Source organism: Oratosquilla oratoria, chromosome 10 (genome assembly GCF_046742065.1).
Source record: "Oratosquilla oratoria isolate Oo_2021 chromosome 10, ASM4674206v1, whole genome shotgun sequence".
In the NCBI taxonomy this organism is placed as follows: domain Eukaryota; kingdom Metazoa; phylum Arthropoda; class Malacostraca; order Stomatopoda; family Squillidae; genus Oratosquilla; species Oratosquilla oratoria.
Genome location: NC_134786.1, coordinates 61,561,856 through 61,574,722, shown reverse-complemented (window position 1 = coordinate 61,574,722; position 12,867 = coordinate 61,561,856). Strand labels below are relative to the sequence as shown.

Sequence of the window (12,867 nt, the reverse complement as noted above, 5' to 3'; positions counted from 1 at the left end):
TTAACAAAAATAAATATAGAAATAAAAATAAAACAAATAAATAAATAAAATAAAATGAAATGAAATAAAATAGAATAAAATAAAATATGTCATAGTATTATAAAAAAAAAAAAAATACCCCTCTTGCTTTGGTGACGTATTCTGAAGTTGTCTTTTTTGTTTTTGACAGGTATATTTATTCAGTTAATGGAGCATTACCTTGAATAATGAGTTAACTCTTCGTGCATTTTGATGGGGATAGGTTCCCTTGTGTGAAAAAAAATTGTTTGATAGTAGATAGACTTGAATATCAAAGACTTAATCGCGACAGTTGCTGGAACAAGCAAAATGACCGAATATAGACACCAAAGCCAAAGGGTCTAATAGACTTTCTGACCAAACTTATATTCTTTGCTAAATTGATTTTATTTATTCCCATACGAAATATATCATTAAATGTAAACCCAGTATTGATGATGATAATATTTTACCTACTTTCCATCTCTTTGATTACGATTTAGATAACTTAGAAATGCTGATGTAGTAAAACGGAAAAGAAATTTATTTTTTATCTGGAAGAAAATGGGAACGTCATATAATATTAAAGTCTTTCATTAATCATCTTCCTTCTTCATTTTCTCTTATTTATTATAGTAATACAGGCTTAACTTTAACTTTTCTCACTGTAATCGCGGGGTTTCATCAACTAAATAAAAATAATAATAATAATAAAAATAACTGACGTTGGTGGACAAATTAAAAAATTGTAATGAATTTCAGTTTATAGATCGTAGTAATATCACAATAAACAATGGTTACAAAACAATCTATAAGAGATCAAACACCAAATAAATATTTTTTCTTTAACGGCATTGTAAATGCTTGGAACAAACTATCTGTTCATGAGTTCAAATACAACTGACACTTTAAAAAAAAGCCTAGATGATTATATGAAGTCCAACGACACCACAATCTAACTTATTTTTCAGTGATTCATAAATGTTTCTGTTCTTTACACTCCCTTTCAATTCGCAATCAGCCTTGTAAGGATCAACAGGTCTGTTGCCGTTTGCATTTCCTTTGTATTCTTTTGTATTTGTCTGATAGACGAAAATCTCTCGAGGATCATCTGTATCGAATACGTCTTGTCCGAAACTGAGATTAGCTTACACGCTCTCACAATCTCATGAACAACTGATAACTGACACGTCCTAGGTAGCAAACGTGAAATTCTTTGTAAAAATATGTGGGAACCAACATAACGATACGACTAGCACTCTATAAAACATATAGGATTCCACTGAATATATTGAATAAGGTGGTACCACACTAGATATTGTGTTGCAAAGAGATGAGATCATATTGGAACAAGTCAACTTACATGGATTGTATGACTAAATTTATCAGTTGCGTTACCGTTTGACTATTGTCTCAACTGTTTACGGGCAGTGTCACATAACGTGAGGTAGCAGATACAAGCAGAGCGAAGTTTTGGGCATTAAATAATAAAAAAAAGAGATGAAGCTCTACGTTTAGAACGTCAGACCCCTGACAGAAGACCACAAACTGGAGAGTTTGATGTAAGAAATAGAGAATATCAATTGGGATGTCATAGGACTAGGTGAGGATCGAAAGGAAAAAGAAAAGCTTGTGAAGCTACAAGAGTCTTTTTTTTTCAAAGGATTACAAAGGCGGAGCATGCCGACAGGAGACCTTTTGGTCCATAACTAGAGGTGAGGTGAGGAGAGGGAACATCTCTGTAGGATCCTTGAATCATCAAGTGATTGTTGAAGGAATAGAATAATTTCCCCAAGAACTTTACTCCTCAAATAAGTAAATCTATCTGTAGATGAAAGTAGGGTACCAAAGGTTACAGACATTTGCTAAAAAAAAATGATGAAACAAGGAAAATCACTGGGGAAGATAGGTCTGAAAAAAGCAGGAAGAGATCTCCACTGTAGAATAATGTCGTCAGTAAACTTCTGAGTATATATAAGTAAAGGAAGGACCGAAAGGAAAAAAAGAAAATCTTGTGAAGCTACAAGTAGTTTTTTCACAAAGGATTACAAAGGCGGAGCATGCCGACAGGAGACCTTTTGGTCCATAACTAGAGGTGAGATGAAGAGAAGGAAACATCTATGTAGGATCCTTGAATCATCAAGTAATTGATGAAAAATAGAATAATTTTCCCAGCAACTTTACTCCTCAAACAAGCAAATATACCTGTAGATGCAAGTAAGGTACCAGAGGTTACAAATGAGGAAGTAACATTTGCTAAAAAATATAAAACAAGGAAAATCACTGGGGAAGATGGATCTGAAAAAACAGGAAGAGATCTCCACTGTAGAATAATGTCGTCAGTAAACTTGAGTATATATAAGTAAAGTGTTTCTGAATCATGAAATAATGCTATAGTTATTTTATTTCACAAAAAGTTAACCAAAAAGACATGACTAACTACCGACCAGTTAGTTTTCTTTCAAATGCATATAAAGTCTCCTCCAAGATGCTTACAAATATACTAATTAAAATTTTATATACTGTAAAAACACCCAATAGAACATAACTGCTAATACTATTAACCATGTCGTTCATTTATATCAAGAGCATCATTGGTCCCAGCACATAGACCTAAAGTACATAAGAAAATCCTTCAATCACTTCAGCATCCTCCCTTTAAATCAGCGTTTCCCAACCTGGGGTGCTGAAATCAATTACAGGAGGTGCTGGGAAGTGATGCACACAAAAGTCACATTGATATATGTATCATTGATTATCTAGTTATGCATATTTGACTTTTTCCATGCTATTTTATTTTTCTAGGGCGTTCTTATTTCTTCTAAAAACAATATTGTCAATTTGTTTCAGTTCTAAGGAATCAAGGAAATAAATCATCGAGCAGTACACCACTTTTTTTTATCCTTCTAATAACAAGATGGGGTGCTGGACTGCTTAGACATGACAACAGGGGATGCTATGGTCGGAAAAGGTTGGGAAACGCAGCTTTAATTCCTTTGGCATGTTCCAAGTTTCACAATAACCTTTTGTGATGCACCCTCAAGTTCGGGTATATAGTACACAGTTTATCGAGCCCTCTCTTTTAGCACATTAACCGCTCTCATAATTGTCACAAGGGATATTTACTGTCTACATCCGGTTTCATGACATATCAGGAATCTCTTCTCCTTCAAATACTTTATACATTTGACCTTCACAAAATTTTCACACATGTTTCTCTATTGTGCTGGTCAAGGGTACTAAGTGGTTAAGTCAAAGGTTACTCCCTATTTCCTTTCTTTGTACAATGGGACCACATTTGCCACCCTTTCCTCTTCAAAGCAACACGCAATCAATTGGTGTATATTCACCAACTGCTGTGTGTGAGTGTGTGTGTGTGTGTGTCTGTGTGTGTGTGTGTGTGTGTGTGTATGCGTGCATGTGTGTGTGTGTTTATGCGTACGTGTGTGCTTGTGTGTGTATGTGTGTTTGTGTGTGTGTGTGTGCGTAAGTGCGTGCTTGTGTGTGTATGTGTGTGTGTATGTTCCCGAGCGCGCGCGTGTGTGTGCATTTACCTAATTATATTTACCTAAATGTAGTATGCAGGAAAGGAGCAACACTCGTCGGGTCCCGTCTCCTATTCTCTATTTTTTATCCCATACCCAACCTCAAATTCAAGTACAGTTCCAACTTAATCTATAGCTCCTTGATTTCCAATTATCATATTTGAAAATATACTCACGTATTGTTTGAGCTTGGACTATATGACTCCCTAAGCTATTCCAAGTACTTAGAGTACGCGTACCAATGGAGACGCACTTGCCCTATGCAGACGCATTTGACACAAAAAAAACTTCTACCTGCCGATGGTGAATAGATAGTATCATAATTATAGGCTCAAAAAATCACTGAACTATCACCCTCATAATGTGATTTTTTGAGCCTATGTTTGTGCTACTATCTATTCACCATCGGCAGGTAGAATTTTTTTTGTCAAATGCGTCTGCATAGGGCAAGTGTGTCTCCATTAGTACACTCGTTCTACGCATCTATATGGAAAACTATTTTTGTTCACATCCTTCAGACATGTGAGCTTTCTTAATTTACTTTCACGACCTCTTAAAGCTCTCCCATTATTAATCAGAGTGTGTGCGCATGGACATGTCCGTGTGTATATCGGCCACACGTTCAGTCAAAAGAAGGAGGGGACGGGAAGTTAAAAAGAAAAAGAAAGAAAGAAAGAAGAAGAAGAAGAATAAAAAGAAGAAGAAGAAGGAGAAGAATAAGAAAAGAAGAAGAAGAAGAAGAAGAAGAAGAAGAAGAAGAAGAAGAAGAAGAAGAAGAAGAAGAAAGAGAAGTAGAAGAAAAGTAAGAAGAAGAAGGAAAAGAAGAAGAAGAAGGAGAGGAAAAGGAAGAAGAAGAAGGAGGAGGAGAAGAAGAAGAAGAAGAAGAAGAAGAAGAAGAAGAAGAAGAAGAAGAAGAAGAAGAAGAAGAAGAAGAAGAAGAAGAAGAAGAAGAAGAAAAAAGAAGAAAAAGAAGACGAAGAGGAAGACGTGTAAGCTGGCGTGTCTTCTCCCGAGACTTTCCTCAACCGAGCTTGGGACTTCGAGGTGAAGGTGAGGTAGGAGGGAGGGTCGGGGTGAGGTACCCTGGCAACTGTGGACTGAATAAGTGCTTATTCATAGGTACGATGGCTCAGTGGAAAAAGTAAAAGTCTCTTGACCACAAGTAAGGGCTGGATCCTGCCCCCATAGAAACCTGCTCACCTTAACCAAGAAGGTTGTTCTCTGAGGCCCCTCCCACCCCACTTCCACTCAGAGGTGACTTGATACAGGTCTTCAAGATTCTAAAGGGAATTTAAAACATCAAAAGTGACATAATTTCTACACTGAATGCGAATCAGACGAGAAATAATGGTCAGGAAATAGATTTAATTTGGAAGTAGGTAGAAACAACTTCGCCAATTGTGTAGTTAATGAATGGAATAAACTTCCTGCAGAAGCAGTGCAATGTAGTTCAGTTCGAAGCTTTAAGATTCGTTCAGATAAACACCTAAGCAAGATGCTGTAATTCCTGACATTTATTTTATACTATTTGTCTGTTTGTTATTATTTGTTTGTTTATTATTTTTTTATTTGATTATTATTTATTATTGTTTATCTGTCCATTTATTATCATTTACTATTTACCTCTTTTTTTATTATTTAACCTTACCTATTTATCTATTTATTTTATCTATTATTATTTATATCATTATTATTCTATTTACTTATCTATTTATCATTAGTATAATTTTTCGCATCCGACCTAGTTATGGACCATAAGGTCTATCGGCATGCTCCTCCTTCGTATATATATATATATATACTGTATATATATATACATATATATATATATATATATACTGTATATATATGTAAATATGATATATATATATATACTGTATATATATATACTGTATATATATATACATATATATATATATATATGTATATGTATACATATATTATTTACATTGTATATCTATTTATCTATCTGTATGCCAATGTTTTTTTTCTTTTTACAAGGAAGGTAGCCAAATCAAAATGCACGCAGCCACTCCTACCCATTTCATTCCCACCCTTTCCTCCCTCTCATCTTAGCTCCTCATGGATGACGGGTCATCCCTGTATCCCGCCTACTGCCCTGGATGAGAAGCAATGTAGCAAGGCGCAGTAAATCCACAGCAAAGCCACTTCTCTTCATCAGCGCCTCCCCCCCCCTCTCCGTCCCCTCATGCAGATAATGAGAAGACGGTAGGTAAACCCAATGTATCAGTTTGTGAAATAGATTAGGAGAAGGAGTCGTTTTATAAAAAAAAAAAATAAAAAAAAATAATAATTTAAGATTAAGTCTGCTCAATGGAAGCAAAGTGACGGGACTCCACGAGCATAACTGTCTTTCTGTGCAATACAATGAGGTAAACACGATTATGTAAATACACACACGTATGCAGTCTTGCGCGGCCGCACACGCCATATCCCAACTCAATTTTTTTTACCAAAATCATGGACATGTTGATAAATTTGAAGCAGGATCTCCTCCTAAGATTCCTCTAAAAGGTTGTAGTGTCTCTCACTCTACCCATTCTCCTCCTCTTCCTCCTCCTGCCCTGTTGTCTTAATATGAAGAAGGGTGACGCAAACAAGGTCATCATATTAAGGTAACAGGCAGTACTCGCAGTAATGGATTTAAACTGGACAAATTTAGATTTAAGAAGAAAATAGGCAAGAATTGGTTTACTAATAAGATTGTCAACAGATGGAATAGACTTAGTAACCATGTAGTGAGCACTGAAACTATCGGTTGTTTTAAGAAGCGGTTAGACAACTTTATGGAAGGGGATGACAGGTGGTAATGGACATGGAACTGTCTAGTTTAGGACTCATGGTCTTTTGCAGTCTCCTTCATTTTTATGTTCTTATTTTCTCCTCCTCCTCTTCCTCCTCCTCCTCCTCTTCCTCCTCCTTTTCCTCCTCCTCCTCCTCCTCCTCCTGGGATCCGGGCCGGAGAGCTGATGCCGCGGCCACGTTATGATCTGTGGGAGAGTAGTGGCCGCGGCCACAAGGGTTGTGGCGGATGGTCAGAAAAGGGGAGGGGGAAGGGGACGAGGGGAAGGTCTGCCGCGCATATATATACAAGGCCGCGTCCGAGTTGCACCATCAGCTCCGGAAGCCTCACGTGAAGAGAGTTTCAGCCTCACGTGCAGCTTCTCCAAATAAATCCACTCAGTACGACATCCTTCGTCACCATGGTGAGTCTTCCCCATAGCAGTTCCGTCCCTCAGTGACATTTCTGGAAGGAGACGACTCGCGTCTGTAAACCCGCTTCCGCATTTCTGCTTCTGTCGTTTCAACGACGTTTGCCTTCCATTCCAGAACTCTGCCTTGACCGTCGTCATGCTTGTGGTGTTGTCGGAGGCGACCTCCTTCGCTATGCCGGCGCCCGACCTATCCTACGTACGGCCAGGCCAGTGCCTCTCCTTCAAACACCTCAATCCAGTCAGCTACCACAAGGTAAGGAGCCAGACTCACCACGACCACGTCCCCCAGTAGTCCTGTGCGGATCCGAAACCGGGACGAATGCCCACTCGACGGGCTTGTTCATCCTTTTGTGTCAATTTTTTTTGTTCTTATGAGTGTTCTTGTCCATCGTTGAAGACATGTTTTTTCTTCTCCAGTTTTCGGGTAACTGGTTTGAGGTGTCGTCCCGGCCCAACGTCTTCCTCAAGGCGCGCATGTGCGTCCAGTCCCACTTCCATCTCGAAGACGGTGAGTTGTTGTCGACATGTTGTCAACTTGTCTTAGATGCAATAGTCCAAAAATGGAAGGGAAACACGTCCAATGTCCACGGCACTGATGCCCTTTCTCCCTCCTCTTCCTGCAGACAAGATCGTGAACGTCAAGACCGGCCTCGACGGCGAGGGCCAGGTCAAGAAGGTGACGACGACGCTTCACCCTACGGAGCACCAGTCCCCCGAGGCCGAGGTCCGTTTCGCGGGAATCCCGACTACCCGTAGCACGGTCGTCGATATCGACTACAGCGCCTCCGCCTGCCTCTACCAGTGCCGACAGGTCTCCGAAAACCAGAAGGTCGAGTGGGGGTTCGCCCTGGCCCGCGACCTAAAGGAAGCGTCCTCGGCCAGGTCGAGGTGTAAGAAGGTCTTCGACACCCTCGGTTTCGATGTCGCTTCACTCATGCCCTCCGTCCACACAGAGGATGCATGCGACACGGCCCCCATAGACGACGACGCCCGTCTCCCTCAGCAGGAGCCGGCCGCCAACTAGCAGCCCTTCCCGCGCAGGGCCGTGCTGTGCACGCCCCTCCCTTCTAGTCAACCCTCGACCAGAAGACGCTAGTCGCCCTCGGGAAGGGCGACAATACCCTGCAGCACTGTGCTGTGGGTCCAGAGGAAGCAGTTCCTCGCGGCTCCTTCTGCGAATGAGCTCTTCCTGCAGCACCACACCCTCGTCCCTTTCTCCCCCATTCATGCAAGGACCATCACATTCAGCACCCGTTACCATCCACGAGCACTTCATTCTTGCAGGGATGACATCTCGTCACATTCGTTATCTTTTTTCATCCTGTCATTGAAGGAACATTCTCTGTCTACTTTTATTTCTGAAAATAAATTATATTAAATAAAGAAATGGAAAAATGCACATTTCTCCTCTCTCTCTTTTTTGTTTTTTATCATAAATGTCGATGTAGACAGTTTGTCAACGTGTCCATGTGCCTGCGTTTGCATACCCACAACTTTATACATTTTACACCACATTAACGACTGATTTGTTGAAAATTTGCAAGAATTTGTCAAGAGTATCATTTTAGATCATTTAACTTATTGAGAGCTGACACCTAGTGCCTAATACCCTCCTCTTTCTCTTTCTTTTAGTTGATGGCAGAAATAAGCCCACACTAATACATCACAGATAAAACTCCAACATTTCTTCCTGGGGAGGACTTATAAACTCCAGGGCCATTGCTGATTAACGTATTGTGAAGTTGTAGATTTGCAGTTGGTGAAATTCGAGGGAATACATTTTATCATCAAAGGATTACAAAGGATTACAAAGGCGGAGCATGCCGACAGGAGACCTTTTGGTCCATATCTAGGTCGGATGCGAAAAAAATCATAATAATAAAATAATAAATAAAAACTATAATAATGTAAATAACAAATAAAATAAATAAATGCATAGGTATAGTTAAATAATAAACAAACAGGTAAATAGTAAATGATAATAAATTGACATATAACTAATAATAAATGAAAATCAAACAGACAAATGATAACAAAACAAAAACAAATAATATAAAATAAATCATAATCATTACAGCATCTTGCTTAGGTGTTTATCTAAATGATTCTTAAAGCTTCGAACTGAACTACATTGCACTACCTGTGCAGGAAGTTTATTCCATTCATTAACTACACAGTTGGCAAAGTTGTCTAGGGACCAGAATCTCGCTGGCCGAGCGGGTTAGGGCGTCGTTACTTTCGGCGAAGGTCAAAGGGGATTAGCAGTTTGAGCCCTGCCACCGGTGAAGTTGAACCAAGGGCGTGGTTCATTAACTTCCACGCTACAAAGTCCTCTGTGAGGGGCACCGTCCTAGCCTTCCGATAAGGGGGAGTTTGTGACGTTAAACTATGCCATCACCACCACCATGTCTTGGGACAGTTATCCTCTTGTATGTATATTCTTTTTAATTACCCCAGGGCTGTTTCACCTCATACAAGGTGTCGGAGCGTTTGGAGTGTTAAGTGTTTTGAAGAATTGTTATGGTGTCTAGTGGCATTAGAAACGTGACATTCAACAATGAAATTGGTATCACTAGAGAATTGTAGATCATATTTGTTAGAAAAAAAAAAATCCCGAGAATATTCGGTTATTGTGCCACATTTGACCCTAAATACTTAAAACTCTCACTTTCCTCAAGACTCACTTTCAGCTCATTGCCACCCTCTCCCCTTGTACACCTCATCGATGTTTAGTAACATTTATTTTCAGCTTTTTCCTCTTACGTATTCTCCCAAACTCAGCTACTGGGTGCCTTAGTCCCTCCTCTAACCCAGTCACAAGCGCAGTGTCATTCGCAAACAACCACTGGCTCACTTTCCAATTCCCTCACTCTCACTCACCATCACCCTTGCATATACCTATCCCACTACCTCATCCATGCACACGTTGAAGAACTATGTTGGTTCTACACACCCTTGGCGCAGCCCTACCTTTACCTCGAACTACTGTATTCAATCTCTCCACTTTCTACTCTATCACAAGTGCTACTACTCACGTAAAATTTTTTATTGACCTCAGAAGCTTTCCTCCTTTTCTATATATCTGTAAAAAAAAAAAAAAAAAAAAAAAAAAAAAAAAAAAAAAAACAGAGCGTTCGGGCAGGATAGTTAATATCTTCGTTAAAATGAAATATTATTACAACACAAAACACAATGTCCCAGCAATAATAAAATTATATCAATACATATGATATGAAATATACATATAAAATAATTTACCAAGTAATTGTCGAGTGTGCTTTTGTTTGAAGCACGTAAGAACAGGTGGGCGAAATGAAGTCTTGATTATAGTGTAGACGAGTCTTGATACCGGTTCCTAAGGTCACACCAATGGTCTCGGGGGACAAATAGGCAGTTTGAGGTGTAGAGTATGTACTATAACTTCTGGTAGGTGAAGCTTCTGGTAATCGAGAACACTTCAGATATTTGTTGATGTTTCGTAATTGAGAAAATAAGAGAGAGTGTCGAGCCGCTCGTAGTCCAGTAGCTGCCTAGAGAATATCCGAAACAATTCGGGAAATACGCGAAAGCTATGCACTTCGCATGGAGACGGGCAATGTTGTGGTCCAAAGGACTTGTTTAGCGGAGTTGTAGTAATCGACAAATGTAGACTAATTTCTACATAGATTCAAATGGGCCCTGGGTGTCTGCTTCCTTTCTTGTCCTCTCGGTTCTTTTATCGTTCTGGAGCTGTCTCTGGTCTCTCTGCTTTTCTCTCTCTCTCTGTCTGGTCTCTCTGCTTCTGGGTCTCCCTCTGCTTGCCCTTTTATAATCCGTGAATGGGAGACGACGTTTCGAGTATGGCAAAACGTCCGCAAAGCGGTAGTTTAAAGATCTTCAGCCAATGGGAAAGCAGAGTGAGCTTTTCCCGCCAAATTATGTTACGTTTCTGAGCTTGGCGTCATTTGATAATACGTAATAGGCGCGCTCCAACACACGGGTATTGCGCAATGCTTAATATTTCAAGAAATATGTATACATTATAGAATACAATACGAATTTATAGCTTATATTCAAGCAAAGCGTGTCTTAAAATTACAAACAGGAGACTTTATTCATTCAATGGTGTGACACAGCACAACAACAGGATTCTATTCACGCTAAGGACATGATACTTACCAACGCACCAACTAGACTAAAAAAAAAATTAATAATAATAACCCCATTAATGCTAATATACTCACATTCGTCCATTTTTCCTGTGTAAAGTGGAATTATACAAGCACCCCCTCTATTCCGCGAACACACTCCCGTCCCTGAGGCACGCATTAAACAACCTCCCCGGACAATCCACCATAATTGTTCCACCCTTCGTCAGACAGTCCACGTGACGCTCATTCAACCCAGTTGTCTTACCAACTTTCCTCGTTTTTACTGTTCATTGAACCTCATCATTTCCTATGTACCTATAGTTTTCTTCCCATTATATCATCTTCTATCACCTCCCACTTCCACAATTAATCATTCCTTATTCTTCCTTTTACTGCCTTCACTTCCAGTGACATCTGTCCGTCTGTACCCTTTAACGCTTCCTCTCTACCTGACTCACGCCTTCACTATTTTCATTTCCTTAAAAAGATCTCAAAATTAGTTTCGAAAACCAATTGTGTTTTTTTCAGGTTTTTAATTGTTAAAATTCCTATAAAAACATTTGGACAAGAAATGATCCATTTACCTTTTCCTTTCTACTTGACTCACGTCTTCACTCTCTTCATTTCCTTAAAAAAAAATCTCAAAATTAGTTTAGAAAACCAAATGAGATTTTTTCAGGTCTTTAATTGTTAAAATTCTTATAAAAACATTTGGACAAGAAATATTCCATAAATGACAGGGCAAAGAATGACATTGAATACGGAGAGATGACAGGAATATGATGAGGACGAAGTGCTCATGGATGGAAACAGGTGTTGAATGTGATGATGTTAGCATAAATGGGAGAGAAAGGGACGAGGGTGTGGTGTTGTAGAAGGAGGTCATTCGGAGAGGGATGGAGCCGCGAGGAACTCCAGTGGACGGGATGCATTGGATTTACCTACCAAATTTCACACACCCCAACTCCCCGCCCCCGTGTACGTGCGTGCGTGCTTGCGTGCGTGCGTGCGTGCGTGCGTGTGTGTGTGTGTGTGTGTGTGTGTGTGTGTGTGTGTGTGTGTGTGTGTGTGTGTGTGTCATTATAGCGTTTTTTAGCCCTTACCATAAGTTTTCGTAGAGCTTAGGAATTCACCTTAGGCAAAATAACATGTGGAAGACTATTATCAAGCTTAATGAATCAAAATCAGTCTTAAAATATTTTTTTTTTGTAAATATAAGGCCAGAAGATTTTATTCAGCTGAGGGACAGCCCAGTGTATTTTCAATTACCTTTTATCATAAAATGTAGCCCATTTTTTAGACCATTTTTTCAAAGAAGCCCATAAACACTTTCTAACGTGCTGACGATCTTTTTTGTAAACTAAAGGCTCTTCAGTGTCCTGAAAGACTTTTCAATGACACTTTTAGTCAAATACAGCCCTTTTATTTTACCCCATTTTCTTATGTAGCCCGTTCATTGGAAACCCGTTTCAAACAAGCCCATTAGCGATTTTCAATGTCCTGAAGGTCTTTTCCTTGAACTTATGCAGAGTCCTTTTCATGGCCATTTTTAGTCAAACATAGTCCTTTTATTTTAGCCCATTTTCTTATGTAGCCCGTTCATTGGAAGCCCGTTTTAAACAAGCCCATTAGGATTTTCAATGTCTTGAAGGTCTTTTCGTTGACCTTATGCAAAGCCCTTTTCAATGGCCGATCAGGTCTTCTCAATAACTTTTGCTCGGAAATTTTAGCCCGTAAATTCAAAGCCCGCAAATGAAGCCTTTTACACAATGCCTATAAGGCCTGCCCAGTGACCTTTTTTGCGAGATCCCTGAAATGGTTGCCAGGGCCATTTCCGTTCAGGGAGTTGACTCATTGTCCTTAGGAGTCAAATTCGGCAAGCCCTTTTTCAATTGGTCCCTTGATGGCTGCCCAAGCCATCTCTTCAAAAGGGACTAGACTCTGCGCCCTTAAGAGTCA

General features: G+C 39.7%; 1 protein-coding gene across 1 annotated transcript; it reads left to right on the top strand.

Annotated features, from left to right (window-relative positions):
- Positions 1-6,622: 6,622 nt before the first annotated feature.
- Positions 6,623-8,116, top strand: LOC143029017 (crustacyanin-A1 subunit-like). Its single transcript, XM_076191360.1, has 4 exons — positions 6,623-6,769; positions 6,894-7,031; positions 7,196-7,286; positions 7,402-8,116. Exons 1-4 carry the CDS (start codon positions 6,767-6,769, stop codon positions 7,800-7,802), a joined length of 633 nt encoding a protein of 210 aa, XP_076047475.1. The 5' UTR covers positions 6,623-6,766; the 3' UTR covers positions 7,803-8,116.
- The last annotated feature ends 4,751 nt before the right edge of the window (positions 8,117-12,867 follow it).